Source organism: Melitaea cinxia, chromosome 3 (genome assembly GCF_905220565.1).
Source record: "Melitaea cinxia chromosome 3, ilMelCinx1.1, whole genome shotgun sequence".
Classification (NCBI taxonomy): Eukaryota; Metazoa; Arthropoda; class Insecta; order Lepidoptera; family Nymphalidae; genus Melitaea; species Melitaea cinxia.
Genome location: NC_059396.1, coordinates 3811641 through 3827522, shown reverse-complemented (window position 1 = coordinate 3827522; position 15882 = coordinate 3811641). Strand labels below are relative to the sequence as shown.

Below are 15882 nucleotides of genomic sequence, written 5' to 3'. Positions count from 1 at the left end.
CAAACAAAACCCTTCACACATAATCAAGGGTACGTCCAAGCGGTCAAGTATGCAGCAGATTGTCCCGGCGGGATTGTTCTTCGGAATTGTCCCTGGCAATGCGAGAATGTCTGAGTCACTTCGCTTATTGCAATGTATTTGTGAGCGTCGTACTCAGGAATTCGGGATTTTCGGGACACACATTAACGTGATATTGTCGACGCGATGCGGGTTAAACGACTCGCTCTAACTTGTTAAATGGATGGTGTTTTAGATTTGGGACTTTTAGGTACATTCTAGTTCGTCTGGATTTTGTTTATAACTGTACTAGCTGGGCAACACAGTTTCAGTCCGATATATGCGTAAATTCTGATCTTGTGGGAATGTCCACCCGTGTAATAACCGAATCTCCAGATATCTAGGTAACAAGTTTCGTTACAATCAGTTTAGTTGTGTTTGTATGCAAAAGATCATCATCCATCCATCTTAGCAAACTTTTGAATTTATAAATAATAGTAGAATAATAGTAGGATAATATAAGTGACGCGCGTATTAAGTCAATAAAAAGAACGAACGTCTGCGTACCTTTAAGATTAGGTGCGCTAAGCTCCACGATTCGAAGGATTTAGATACGGAAAATTAAACCTGAACAGATGTATTAATGCAAACAATTTGTTCCTATAAAATTATTTGTTAAGTCATTTTGTTTGAACATGATAATCTTAAGATCGTTTCGTTTATTTCATACTTTTACATACACAAAGAAAAATATGCTGAAGAAAAAGATACTGTTTCATACACAAAGAAAAAGAAATAGCAGATAATATATCTAACTATGCCCCACAAGAAAAAAGTTTTAGAGATAAAATTTTGTTGGTAATCAAACACAAAATCGAAATTATACGACAGTGATATAAATAAATCGTGAGACTTAGTAAGAAATGTTTTGTACCACCCAGTCTTTCATACCTCCGAAAGCGGGGCTTGGAATCTTCAGAATGTAAGCGTCACCTTCCTTATTAGGACGTGACGATTAGACTTAAGCGTTATTTACATTAGAGAAATAAACTTACTATTTATGAAAAATAGCGAAGATGTCAAATTATTAACTCCTTAATGAATAATTCACTTTAACTTAGTTAAACAATAAAATAAAAAATGCGTTTAAAATAACAATAAAATAGTGTCCCATTTTATATATATTTGAATTCTGTAAAATTATCTGTTTTATAAATTGTAGTTTTTCACCATTAAAAACTACAACATACTTATAAAAATATAAGTATCTACAAAAACAAAGTAAATTAATCATTACTTAAAATATAAAAAAAAAGTTTATTTCAATTTGTATAGGTAAGATGTGTTTGCTCGCAAACACATGAAATCACGCAATACTTAAACATTAATTTATTGAAACAAAAATCACCATGACATTAATTAAAAGTTAATTTATTGAAACAAAAATCTCGATTAAAATAAAAATAATCGAAAGACTCATTCAAAAGTTCTGAGGTAACAATAGTAATGAGGTCCTTTTTGGAAGTCGGTTAAAAACGTCTAAAATGTTAAAACTAGTACAAATGTTCAATCAAAACAAGTGACAAGTGGTCGGTAGTGGTTATTTGCTCACTCTGTTGTGGGGTTCGAGCACTCCACTCGAGTGAAGAGGAGTGCACTCAACACACCAGTTTGTCACTTTATTAAACAATAGGCTAATCAAATTGTGTCTCTGTTAAATAAATACTTAATTATTCATTGTGTGTTTAGTATAATACTGTAAAAATAATATTGATAATAGTAAATTAGATACCTTTTAAAAGTTATAAACAAATAAAAATTAATTAATATCACTGCCGATGGAGTATCAAATATAAATAATTGTTATATGTTTACAAAATGCTATTAATATTAAAGATTAACCATTTTGTGATTGTGTATTGTGTGTGTCTCCGGGGCTCCGATATAGAAGATAATCCTAGTGGAGACCGTTAAGTGTGAGGCGTTTCTTATTATATGAAAATAATGAATAATTATATTTGCTCGCAAACGAAAAAAGCTCTCTTCAATTACATCGACAAGTTATACAACGTAGGTAGACGAGAAAATAGTCAAGTCAATACGCGTTATCAAAGATTACTCAAAAAGTTGTTATCAGATTTCGACGAAATTTAAATGTGACCACATGACAAACATCAGGTTTCGATTAAATTTAAAAAAATCAGTAAAAAGCTATGCGGTATAATACAACGTAGGTCGACGAAAAAAGCGTCAAGTAAAAACGCATTATTAGATATAACTTGAAAAGTAGTTATTATATCTCAAATAAATTTAAATGGGACCAAATGACACACACCAACTTTCGATTAAATTTTTTTTGTCGAAATCGGTCCACCCAGTCAAAAGTTCTGAAGGAGCATACATAAAGTTAAGTAATAAGTTGTATAAATAAGTTGTTAAAACGTTGGTTGGTCATAAGTTGGTTAAATATTTTTCCAAAGGTCGGAAAATTGATAGCTTGTAAGAGATGAAAAAATGTAAAAAAGTTATTTTAATCAACAGAACTATTTATCATCTAAATAAGAATACGTTACAATACAGTTCCATAAAAGAAAAATTATGTTATCGATTCTTTCAACTAACTCAACTACATCTGATCACCCCCTTAATATCACATATGATATTCAATAATCATTTGACACCCCACACCACTAATCCTAGCATTACAGAATCCAATATACAATGATGACAAAATAAATTGCCACTCAGTCGCTTCGAGACAATACTAAAGGGTTGGGCTATCATTTAGTCGGATTATACCTAATAACAATAATAGGGATGTGACAGTCATGATAGACTCCTAATACACGTATATACATGCGGTTTTTTGTAGTATTCATTTCACCACACATGTAACAGATAAAAAATATTATTTTAAAAAGTAGATATAGATCTTTTTACAAAATAATATATATTTTGTATTTTTCAAAGTTTAAAGTTAAAAAAAAAACTACTGCACTGATTATACTTTTGCCTTATTCTCCTGAGAACGCCATGAAAGTCATATATTTTAACGGAATTTTTGAGGAATCAAATTCGCGTAAATAAAGCTAATAAATATATATAGAAATAGGTATCTAAATTAAAATATTATTACACGTTAGTTACTAAGGATTATTTGATTAAAAGAGAAATGCTTGAAAATGCGAAAGACAAAAGTAACTTTACTTTTGTATGTATGCATTTTATGGATGATTACAAGTCCGCAGATATGGTAGCTGCGTTATAATGACAGTATTACGCAATTAAAGGATTATCTCAGTGGCATTATAAGTTGTAAATCAAACATGACACGGTGGGGTGACGCGTTATATGACTGGAATTTGATTGGTGATATTAAAGCTAAATGCAATAACGATTTTTATGTAAGTGCCTACTTGTAGTTTTAGCCGACTTAAAAAAAGGTGGCGTTTCTCAATTGTACTGTATTTTTTGTTTTGTTCATAACTTTTTACTGGGTCTACAGATTTTTATGATTGTTTTTTTATTCGAAAGCTGGCGCTGATCATGTGGTCCCATTTCAATTTGAGCAAGACGTGTCAAATTATTTTTAAACGAGTTCTCTTTTTAACCTATTTAAAAAAGGAGGTGGTTTCGCAATTCAACCGTATATATTTTTTTTATTTATGTTCGCGGATAGCTTCGTTGTTAATGAACCGATTTAGATCATTCTTTTTTTGTTGGAAAGGAGATATCCCAGGTGTGGTACCATGATAAGGAAACAAGGATCAGGTCTGCGTCCCAGGGAAATCGAGACGAACATTCGAAAATAGTAATGGCAACTAGTGCGTTTGTTAATTTTGTTAGTCTAGTTACGTTGTATTACTTGTCGTTGTAGTTGATATCGGTTTTTTTTTCGTTTGCTAGTAAACATTTTGATTGTTTCATCTCTTAATCAAATTTATTTTGCAATATTATTTTCAATATTCGATAATGTTTCCAAAGCACACTTTCAAACAGTAATAGTTTATTATTTAATTTTACTAATTATAATTAATTAATAGCTACCACAGATTCGAAATGACCATAACACTTAGAAAAACCAGTAAATAATTGTGTTTGCTCGCAAACGAAAAAAAAACCGACTTCAATTACATCGACAAGTAATACAACGTAGATCGACGAAAAAATAGTCAAGCAACTACGCGTTATCAAAGATTACTCAAAAAGTAGTTATCAGATCTCGATAGATTCTATATATGACCACATGATAAACATCAGCTTTCGATTAAATTAAAAATTATCAAAATCGGTACACTCAGTAAAATGTTATTACGGATTTTCGAGAGTTTCCCTCGATTTCTCTGGAATCTCATCATCAGATCCTGGTTTCCTTATCACGGTACCAAACTAGGGATATCCCCTTTCCGACAAAAAAAGAATTATCAAAATCAGTACATCCAGTAGAAAGTTATGCGGTATAATACAACGTAGGTCGACGAAAAAAGCGTCAAGTAAAAACGCATTATTAGATATAACTCGAAAAGTAGTTGTTAGATCTCAAATAAATTTAAATGGGACCAATTGACACACACCACCTTTCGATTAAAACAAAATTTGTCGAAATCGGTCCACGCGGGCAAAAGTTCTGATGTAACATACATAAAAAAAAAAAAAAAAAAAAATACAGTCGAATTGAGAACCTCCTCCTTTTTTGGAAGTCGGTTAAAAAACCAATAGTAACCTCCTCTTTTTAAACAGAATACGCCAGTGCCTACTGAACCCATACATCTTTGTCATTTAAAGACTTGTACCGAATAATATACTATGACTATTTAACTGTAATGTTTTAATATAAAGTTTATATATATTGATTATATTTTAAAATCGTTTGTGCAAAACAAATGTTATCACAGTCGTGGGTACTGGCAAAAAATTACACAGACATAAAAATAAAACGAACAAAAGTAGCCATCGAATCTAACACGATTTAACACTACGCAAGTACATTTGGCACTATTTTCATTGCACTTAGCTGCACTTATTCATTTGACATTCTATTACCAGCTATTTTGAACCTTATAGCATAGAAGTAAGGGTTGCGGCTACCTGTGGCATACGTGAGCTTGCCGGTTAAAGAAAACACTTGACAGCTGCCGCCATTGTGGGGTGAGCGAATCATAACACTCGTGCGCAGTCGTGTCGGCCAATCAAAACACGGTAATTTGATTATAGAATGCGTTTGTTTTGAAAATGTGTTAGTGTTGTGTTTAATTTTCGTATCGTTGCTTTAATGTGTGCTGTTCAAATCGGTTTAACTCATGTGGAGATAGGTTTATAGCTATTGCCTATTGAAACTTATCTTATACATTTTATCACGTAAATTTAGTACGCACTAAAATGGTATTTTAATTGTATTTCGATAAGGAATAAGAATATTTTTAATTAACAAAATTAATTATAGTGCACTTACTTTTGTGTAAAATAAAGATATAGAATCTAAACTAAACGGAATTCCAATCCGAATTACCCATATTATTCCCAATTTTCATTCAAATGTAAGAGTAAAGTTTAATTGCCAATACTAGTAGTTAATCTAATAATTGGGTAAAAAAACTGGAGAGACACGCGCCCGTCGCGTGCGCAGGACCACGTCGATCGGGGAATTACGTTAATTATAATTCACACGGTAAAATATAGTGCAGCTAGATTGAATTGATTTTGAATTGTGCAATGTATTTTTTTGTACACGAATCTTATCATTGTCACAAGTGATATCGCTTAATTAAATAATTTAATTCGGAAAAATTAACCTATTAAATTAATAATCAATCAAAGCACTATTGTAATGAAAAAAATAAGTGTTAATTAGAATACAATATAAATGGATAAGTTACATAACTTAATTCACAAATATTGTTATTATTTAATACAATATTGCCCATTCAAAATTACATTAAAGAAAATAACAATATTCTAACTTACAAAAAAGGCAGTGCTATTATTTAGAAAGTATAGAGGTTCATCAGTAGAAAAAATATTAATAACGTTAACCCTAGAAAGGTAACGGGCGCCACCGAGGCGCACGCAAAACAGATACATTGGTGTATCTTTTTAACCGACACGTTTCAAGGCTTATGTTTCCGTACCACTCAGTCCTCCGTCAAAACGACCGAAAAATGACTACTGACCTTCAGTAAATACCATATTTTACTTGCTATGACTATGCATTGCACCTGAGAGGGGCATGTTTATTTTTTGTGTATCTTTTGTGATTTTGCTGAGACTTTGTTTTTGTAAATTTTCACGTATGTTTTCGTGTTTATGTAGTTAACATACAGTTGAGTTATCATTAGTAGAAATTTCAATGGGCTTTAGAAACGTTTTAACATTATAAGGTGTAAGAAACGAAAATTCCTGAAGATTTGAAAAACATCCCTTCTCAAGCTGGTACATCTATGTTCTATATCGATATACCTATATCGCTAACATCATAGCTGATAGCAGCCAAACCTTTAAAGATGGTGTATATGTTGTCTTCATGTAATGAAGATCCTATAAACCCTACAACTGATAAATCTGAGATAATTGTATCCTACAACAATCGACAGTGTCGTCACATTTTATCAGATAAGTTCTTCGCTGTATTATTCTAGCAAGACTTATAGGTGGCCAATAATAATGTTTTATTGTATTTTAAATATGGCTTTTGTCAATTCTAATATAATTTGCACTCAGTGTTTTGTCTACACAAAAAAATATCATATAACTTGTTTTCAGAAGTAGGTACCTACAATTTATGCCGATTATTTGGTTTCCTTCTTGATCTTTGGATTATCAACCGTCACAAATATGCTGCAATATACCTACAACCATATTCAACCGCTAAATTAACTTGATATCTTTTTTCAAAGTTAAAGATATTTGAAAAAAAATTTATCATAATCTATAATTTCAAGCAGATGGCGTAATAGTTTCATTTAGATAAAATGCCAGATCGGATTTAAAATCAAATTATTTAAATAATCACACAAGTCTGATGTATGACACGCGTCGTGCACGCGCCGGTCCCGACCAGTTTTTATATCCACTATAGACACCAAAAGTGTAACAATCCCTATAGAAACATGATTTTGTTATTTATAGCACTACCATAAGGTTTGTTTTATAAAAAATAAAAAGTAATGTTATAAAAATGCATCAAAATCATTATAGTAAAGAATTTTTAGAGACTTGAATAATATTAACGAAAACAGAAATGAAAATTTTTCAAATTGGTTACGAAAAAATTGACAAATGGAATTTTTCTGCAATTATTTGTTATCTTTATAACTCATATCCATTTATTCCACTTTGTTTTAATAACACTTTATGATGCAATTATTAGAATCGGAAACATGCATGCGATAAAACTTGCAACAGTGTTTAATGAATGAATTATTTAGCCTTAAAAATTCCAAGACTTAAACAAAATAACTCTATGTCGACTATATCCATACTTTTTCAATTCTGAGAATCATTTAACCCTAAACTCGCCAGGTCAATTTAAATAAGACCTCATGATTAATATTAGCAAATCATCCGTCGAAATCTGTTCCTTCGGGAGTGCTTTTGCCGGTCGTTCAGACCTGCTATACTCACCGGGGTCGTTCAGACACAGCGGGGTTCTCACTCAGCTAATCGCGATAATGTGTTTATTGAATTAGGTGGCGTGTGTCCGCGCTCTCCGGTTGCACATGGGTTGCTAGTACTTGGGGTTGCTTTTTGTAGACGTCAAAAAGGCCGGGCGTAACACGGGTTAAATCAAGTGGGTTCAAGTATTGAACTGATCTTTTAAAACGGTTCTCAGTAATTATACTGCAATAATAACTTCATATGATGTTATTCGTATATATTTTTAAATCACAAAATTTCATGATTTGTGATCTGTATATTCCTTTTACCAATTACTGTATAATCCCTAGTAATAAACCTTTTAAACGTAAATATCAAAGATATACATCAAAGATAAAAGAAAACACGCTGTAAAAAAAACACAAAAACTGGCGCTTTAGTGTAATCCATAAAAGTAATCTTACAACAAAGATCAGACAGAATTACCTTACTCCTGAAAACTCAGAGTAATACGTCACCAGCAGTTTCCGAGTGAAAACAATGCAGGTGTCGGATTACTGGAAACGAAACGGAGCAAAAGAGGGCTGAGGACATTAATTTAATTACCCTTCTCTCTCGGGAGCATCTAATATTGTGTGGGAGTGAGGCGGTCGGCATACAAATTCAAATGTCAGTTTTTCGCGTGAGAAAAAAATATATAAAAAAATCTCGTAACTGATTTCTGCTATCATCCCCAGCGACTTGGATCGAGTTACGTGTGTCACGGAAAAATATAAATCTGGTGATAGGTGCCTTGACTTGCTTTATTTTTATAAAGAATTTTTTGTATCTCTAACGGGAGACGCTTTATAATTTGAAATACCTATCATATTTTTTTTATAAAGTTAAGTATTTGGGGTGCACAAGTCATTGAAATAAAAAAGCGTTGTACATATATACTGTTTACAAATTCAATTCCAACTACGAATCATATTTATAACAATTACCTATACATTAAAAAAACCTAACGTTCTACCAAAGCGACAATTACTATGAAAGTGTGTTTAAGGAATGAAAAGAAAACGACACTAAAATCGAAGTATCTGAAGACCCTCCAGAGTCCTTAATTAAACTCGAGGCACGTAGCACTCCTTGATTCAGTCCCCACGGGCGCCCCCCACCTCCCTTCCTTATGGACCGCTTAGATTTCCACCCTGTAGGTACTGCGGACGGAATTCTCTAAGACTTGAATCTTGTACGAATTGGTGTGAGAGATTGGACAGATAGTTTTAGTTTTTTCTTCGATTCGCTACGATCAGTTATATTTACGATAGCTAGAACCAAGTATTTTGTCTGCAAAGTTTCATTCTATAAATAAGATTATTTTACTCTGGAATATTAATAAAATGAACTGATTTGTATAAGACTAAGTATTTTAGACATTAAAGTTGTATCGAGATACAGTTAATCTCATTGTATCTTGGATTGGATGGAAAATTTAGAAATACAACTTGAAATTTTAGAATCAAAATAAGCTTGTTCTCTTTATCTTAAAATCTTAGACCTTAACACATTTGCATACAATAACAACCGTTTTAGTTAGTATTGCGCCTTGTGAATCCAATGACGCAATTAGAATTCGTTTAAAGAAGTCTTCAAGTGTCTTTTTGCTATTTTTAAACGGAAAAAGCCTTTCTCAAGTAATCAGAGGGTTGAATGTCGAGTCGAGGTAGAGGACATTTGGCGCAGAAATTGCAATTATTAAATGTTTTATACTTTTAATTTTATCCTCATCGCACATTCGCACATCGCATTTCTTTTTATTTCAGTTTTTAAGTTAATTTAGGTTTTATTATGTAACTACGAAATATTTTTGTGAACCGAAATCAAATTTTTGTGATTAATTATTATCCTAAGTTATTTCAAATGGAAATGATACAATAGTAATTAACTTTAGCGCAATAAACGTTATCCCTTAATTGCATAACATTGCAAACCAATTTCGTAAATGCTTCTAAATTCTTCACCGCAAACAAACCACGACCGGAAAATAATGAAAAAAAAAAAAACGAACAAAAAAGCAGAGAGGAAAGTTCAGCCGTTGTGTAATTATTGCGAGAGCTAATGCGCCTCTTGTTTATTCCCTGACTAATTAAGAGAAAGAAGAGCGTTTAAAAAATGCCTTACCGGCGCATTCGGGAAATCAAACATTCATGAAGCTTGCTAAGGCACGTTTAGATGATACAACTCATTTGTTTCATGGTTTTTTCATTTCGCTTTTAAGTTTGTTTTTAATTTTTGTACCCTACATTTTTTACAATGACGCTTTTGGACTCAAATTATTTAATTCATTTATTTAAAAATAATTTGAGTCGAAAAATACTTTTGAAAGTGTTCTATGTAAATAATCTTAAAATGCACCCCTGTGCTAAATTGGAAGGATTGAACGATTCATTAACTACTCACAACTACTGGGTAGATAATTACCGTAGTAACAGGTAGAGAAGTTCAGAGCTAACAAACTTCGAAGCTCAATTAGCGTCGAATTAAACCGGTTCGGGGAGGTGACAAATCGCAGGTCGCGGTCCTACGTCTTGACATTGACTAATCGCTCCCCATTTAATTTAGCTGGCGCAATTATAAATAAAATTTCGACGATAAATTGTATGGTGGAACATTAATCAAGAAGTTGGGACGCTGATTAAAATGCTGTTGGTGCAACTATTTGCTAACTCGATATTGTTAATATTTTACACGTGGAAGGGGCGGAGTCGATCGGGTGTGGTTACTAATGGGTTGGTTTAATTGTGACTTGATTAAGTGTCTTTAGAAAATTGTTTCGATACTGTTTTATTATGTTTGAAAGGCCAAACTAATCTTTTTATCAATTATATAAGTTGAGGTGTCAATTTTTTTTTCTTTTTAAAAGACGTTCTTTGATGTATTTTTAAACCTTTTTTTTAATTAAGTAATAAACGTTGCTATTCCGTAGAAGCTAACTTGACCTTTTTAACTATAATTTAATAGATTTTGACGTAGGTCTGATAGAGATTGTGGAGGTGACAATAGATTAAATTTGTTTTTAGTGTTTTGTGTATATTATAAATTACTTTATAATCTTTCCCACACTAGACTAAATATTTTTTAGTACGGAAACAATTAGATACACAGATTAGACAAGAATAGAGCTCCGTTTGACTCCTACTTATATTGTTATTGCTAGTAATATACCTAAGTCTTTCTTAAAAGCACTTAGCCCATTATTATTTAACTAAATATTTTTATAGAGATTTTTAGTGTATATAAAATATTTTTATTACTTATAAATAGAGTAAAATCTGGTCGATCACTGATCGATTCGTTACTAGACAAAGATATATTGATCTAAAGTCGGTGAAAATATTTTCGTAAAAGCCATTATAAATATCAACCTGTAGCATTACAGGCTTCATTGTAACTATAAAAATTAAACATCAAATCTTTAAATCACATGATTACCACCAGTAGATAAAGTTTATTCGTCTCAAAACGTATCTACCAATTGTACATCTTCCGTAACATGTGCCACAATAACTAACCGAACCTTAAATCTTTTGTCTCGGTCACACTCATTGTCTTAGCTATTTCTATCTTCCTCACATCCAGTGTAAAGCAATGAAAAGCGAATCTTCGCCTGAATCACGGACGATAACCCCCCACCCCATCTTAAATGAACTGGGGAGCGAGTAGGTATTTTGATAGGTATGTCGGAACCTCTCTTAGATCCGAAGTACTGTGTTTACGTTACATAGAGGAAATTCATGGGTATAAACCAATGATAATTCTTAAGCTTAAACGATGTAGGTTATAGTTCATTTATGTTTTATTTAATTTACTACTTGGACAGACCTGTTTTAATATCTGAACTTTACACGAATAAGTTCTTTTAATTTAGAAAATATTATGTATAGTAATGGGTTTCTTGTATATTTCTTGTATTGACATATTATATATTATTACCGTTATTCTTATTGTAAAGAGTGATTGAAACTTTATCTTATAAAACGATGACGTAGGGTGGCGTAGATATATTTTGAATAATCCGTTTTATTTTTCCGTCTAAGGTTTTTAATGGGATTCGAAATCTCTAATTTTAACGATAGGGCGAATTTAAAATTATGGATTGAAATTATCGCATAAAATAATTATTATTGATTATACTTTCACATTTAATTCGGTATTCGGTATGTTGTCGGTTGTCATCTTTTTGTCACCAATAATTACATTTGTCTCGTAATAAAAACGGTATAAAATTAAGTGATTTTATGATGTTAAGATTTATGTGGGTACGAGCGTAGTATCGTGATATGTAAGTAAGAATCTTATGAGCTGTTTAGGGTTAAGTAGTCATCAAAGCGTTACAGAATCTTATCCCTCGGCTTAAGTGTTAACGAAACAACGGACTATATACCACAACATCATGTATTCATGAAGGGCTTTACAGAAGAAACACACGAGCACGAAGTTTAGACAGTATATTTTGTGTGTATTTTTTTTTTACAAATTTTCGATTTTGTACTGTAAAATACTCCACGATAGACATTCATCAATATTATTATTGATAGTAAACTATTACTGTGTAGAGTAACTGTAGCTTTCAGAGCTTTACAGAACGGTCGATTATATTATAGAAATTTAAATTTTATTTAAGAAAAGCTTCGGGCTTACATAATACTGATCAACTATATTAAAGGTAACAACTAAGAACAACGAATTTGCGAATATGACGTAAGGGCAAATAATTTAAAACTATAAGTTGGACAATATCTCTGCAATCAAAAGTAATGGTAGAACAAAATAATGTAGCAATAGTCTTTGTCTTACAGTCAGATACTTGTTAGCCGTATAAGCGTTCCGTGTGTATTAATAACACAATCACCTTCTAACGCGCCGCAAACTCCTCCCGTTCACTCCTTCGCAATTATTATAAAACGCCTCGACTCATCTTAGGTGTTAATGTACATTAATTATGTGGCGAGGGGCGCTAAGATGTTGTGACAGAAGCGCCGGTTTGAAATACGCCTGTACTTTAAATGGGAACTTAAATTATTGTATCAGCTTAGTTGTATCTCGTCATTTAAACATAGTTAGGGGTACTTGAAGTTTTTAAGTAATTTATTGCGTAGCCTTTTAGACACTTTTCGCTGTAAATCATTATTTAGGTTAGCAATCCGACGTATAAGTCACAATCTAAAAATTTAATTTAACTTAAAAGAAATATATGTTTGGTTATTTATATTATTATTAGTAATATTTTTATATCTTACTAATATTTTTCTTAACGTTTATTTGTTTTATTTACGAAGAATATAATCATCAAGAATTATGTTTTGTAACACCAATAAGTCACTTACCGGTATGTATATAAGTGTGTTTCTTCATGTCGGATTTCTGGTGGAACCGTTTGCCACAGTACTGGCAAGGGTAGGGCCTGGTGTCAGAATGTATTAGAAGATGTGTCGACAGTGTGCTGGATCGCTTGAAAGTCTTTCCGCATTGCTTACATTCGAAAACCTTCTCTACGCTGTGGACAGCCCTGTTTAATGAAATAAGACCTTATATAACCTAACGATTTTATTGTACTTAATTTTTTTTATATTAATAAATTTTAATTTAATTGTTTTAAATTTTTTTACACAACTAGGTTGGCAAACAAGCGTACGGCTCACATGATGGTAATCGATTACCGTAGCTAATGAGACGCTTGCAACTCCAGCAGCATCGCAAGCACGTTGCCGATCCTACCACCAATTCCCGCCAGGAACTCTAGTCCACCTTACTCACCACTGGAACAAAAAACTGCTTGAAAGCAGTATTATTTAGCTGTGATCTTCTTGTACGGTCAAGGTACTTCCCCAATCACACTGCTCCAGATTATGAGCAGGATTATTCCTGCCGTGCCCTAGCTCAGTTGCTGTTTAAGTAGTTTTAAAAAAAGTAATTGGTTATAAGGAGACGTACCTGTGTTGACTGAGGCTGATTTCATGACCAAACGTCTTGCTACACAGTTCACATGCAAAAGGTCTCTTTCCATTGTGCGATCTTCTGGCATGCACCTCTAAGCCATGCGGTGTACTGAACATTTTCTCACACTTAACGCAAGAGTAAACATCTCCGATGGGTAAGGGTCTCGATAAAGGACTTGGAGCACCAAGTACAGCCGCACGCAATCTCAATAGTTCCGGACCAGCCGCTTGGACTGCATGAAGGTATAAATTGCTATATCCACCCCACCCAGAAAGGCCAAGACTACCAGCATCTCTTAAAAACTCAGCAAATGGTAGTGGTGGATAAATGAAAGGCCTTTGTGGTTGTACTCTTGGTGCATCTGGTCTTAGTAATGCACTCACTGAAAATGCTTCTGATCTCTTTAAAGGTGGAGACGAATTAGGTGGTCGTCTAGGAGAAGATGGAGGGGAATCCACTTCTAATTCAGGAGATGTTGAGCGCACTGATCTTGGTGAATGGGGTGATGGTGGCCAGCATGGACTGCCGCAACGGGAGGTAGGAGAAACACCTTCTGCTCTTGAAGTTTCATTGTTATGTGATTCATTGTCTTCTTCATCGGTCCTTTCACCAACCAATCGGTTAATACCGAACTTGATTTCTTCTGGAAAAAAAAACAACCATCATTACCTATCTCACTTTCACTTGGACTAAATACGAGACACAATTACGCGTAGAATTAAAAGTGTTTAGAAACGTATAAGCTGCTTGTCCGAAAATGTAACAGAATGCTCAGTGTGTTTTGGAGCGAGCGCTTAAAGGCACACAATGCAATTCACTATTGTTTGCTAAAAGAGCACAAAGGACACTAAAACGCCCCTAGGCCAGTGAAAAAGCGCAGGTGCCACACTTGTCGCTGCGACGAAATGAGCCATATCATGTCGTAGCAGCAAATTGACTTTCATCTATTCTACCCTTCGTCCAACCCCAGTAATTAACACGTCGGATCGGAGGGACCCCAATCTTTTTTTACAATTCGCTTATCCGCGGGCGCGAGTAAACGAAATACATCACTCTACGCTTAGTTTATTTGGTTTGATACTTCATTGGTTATTGCAATTTATGGTGTGTATGTAAAACTTATAAATTTATTAATTTTAATAACCTTTTTAAAATCAAAATAAAGTATCGTTTTCAACAATTTTTCCTTTAACGTTACTTACTGTAAAAATTTAAGATTGTTATTTTAAATAGACTTTATAGCTAATCACATATATTAGTTTCGTGATATATGTTAAGAAATACTTATTTAGCGTTATTTTAGATAAAAAGTGTAAATGACCGAAAAGAGTTTATAATATTTTAATATAAACTCAAATAAATAATCCGCAGATCATCAAGAAACCATCAGTGCGGACTCACGCTGTCCAAAAACAAGCATCCATCTCGAGACTAGACAAGTTACACTAATGAAGAGCGACCCCTATATCTGAAATTCTGCAGCTGTCGTCATTTGGAGCGGAACCAATCGGCCGAATTCGGCAATGTTCGGGGATGACTTAGTCCCTCAAAACATTTTACGCTTCGAACTTTTCAATAGTAGCAGTTTAGGGTTACCTCCGTGCACTTGTTTGTTTGTCCCCTACGCGAAACGGTTTTATTACCCCATAGTATTTATAACATATTAATGGTTATTTGGATTCATTGTTCCGCCTCGACAGTATGCTCGAATTCATGGCCTTGCGAAATATTGAATGGGTCCCTATTCAGGGTAATGGGGTGAACTGTAAAGGTGGATATTATTTAGCTCTATTGTGTACAGTTTTGTAATAAGATAATATAAGTTATTTGAAGTCACAAATATAGTCGTCAGGCGTCCCATTCTTTCTATTTAATTTAAATAAATAATTGAATAATAATTCCGTTATGGTCATTTAGTTTACACTATTTTACTTCTTTTACTTTAGACATTTTGGCGCGGCGAAAAACCTCCGAGTTTGGTAGATGATCCTGCCATCTCAATAAAGAATCGCCCGAACACATTTTAGGTGGAAAACGTCAACACGTCTAATGTCTCCCTTGTACAGACACCAGGTCTTCGAAGCATAGTGCAGCTGAGTTGGATTATCGCTCTGTAAACAGCGAATTTAGTGTAGATTTTTATATCGTATGATTTCCATCCAAACGATTGTCACTACGCATTCGACTCCCAAGGTACCTGAAAGGTCCTGCTGCATCCAAGGGTTTTCCCTATAAATAAATAGAACGCCCAAGTGTTGATTAAGCCAACATAAAGAATCTCGGAAACCGAAATAGAGCACACTTTAC

General features: G+C 33.3%; 1 protein-coding gene across 1 annotated transcript in view; it reads right to left on the bottom strand.

The window, feature by feature from the left end:
- LOC123669312 (zinc finger protein Gfi-1b) overlaps positions 1-15882 on the bottom strand; it is a 71741-nt gene that overhangs the window by 12616 nt on the left and 43243 nt on the right. The window contains exons 3-4 of the mRNA XM_045602922.1: positions 13570-14218; positions 12963-13144 (exon numbers count right to left, since the gene is read on the bottom strand). Of these exons, the coding sequence (XP_045458878.1) occupies positions 12963-13144; positions 13570-14218 (831 nt within the window). The remainder of the gene's footprint in view (positions 1-12962; positions 13145-13569; positions 14219-15882) is intronic.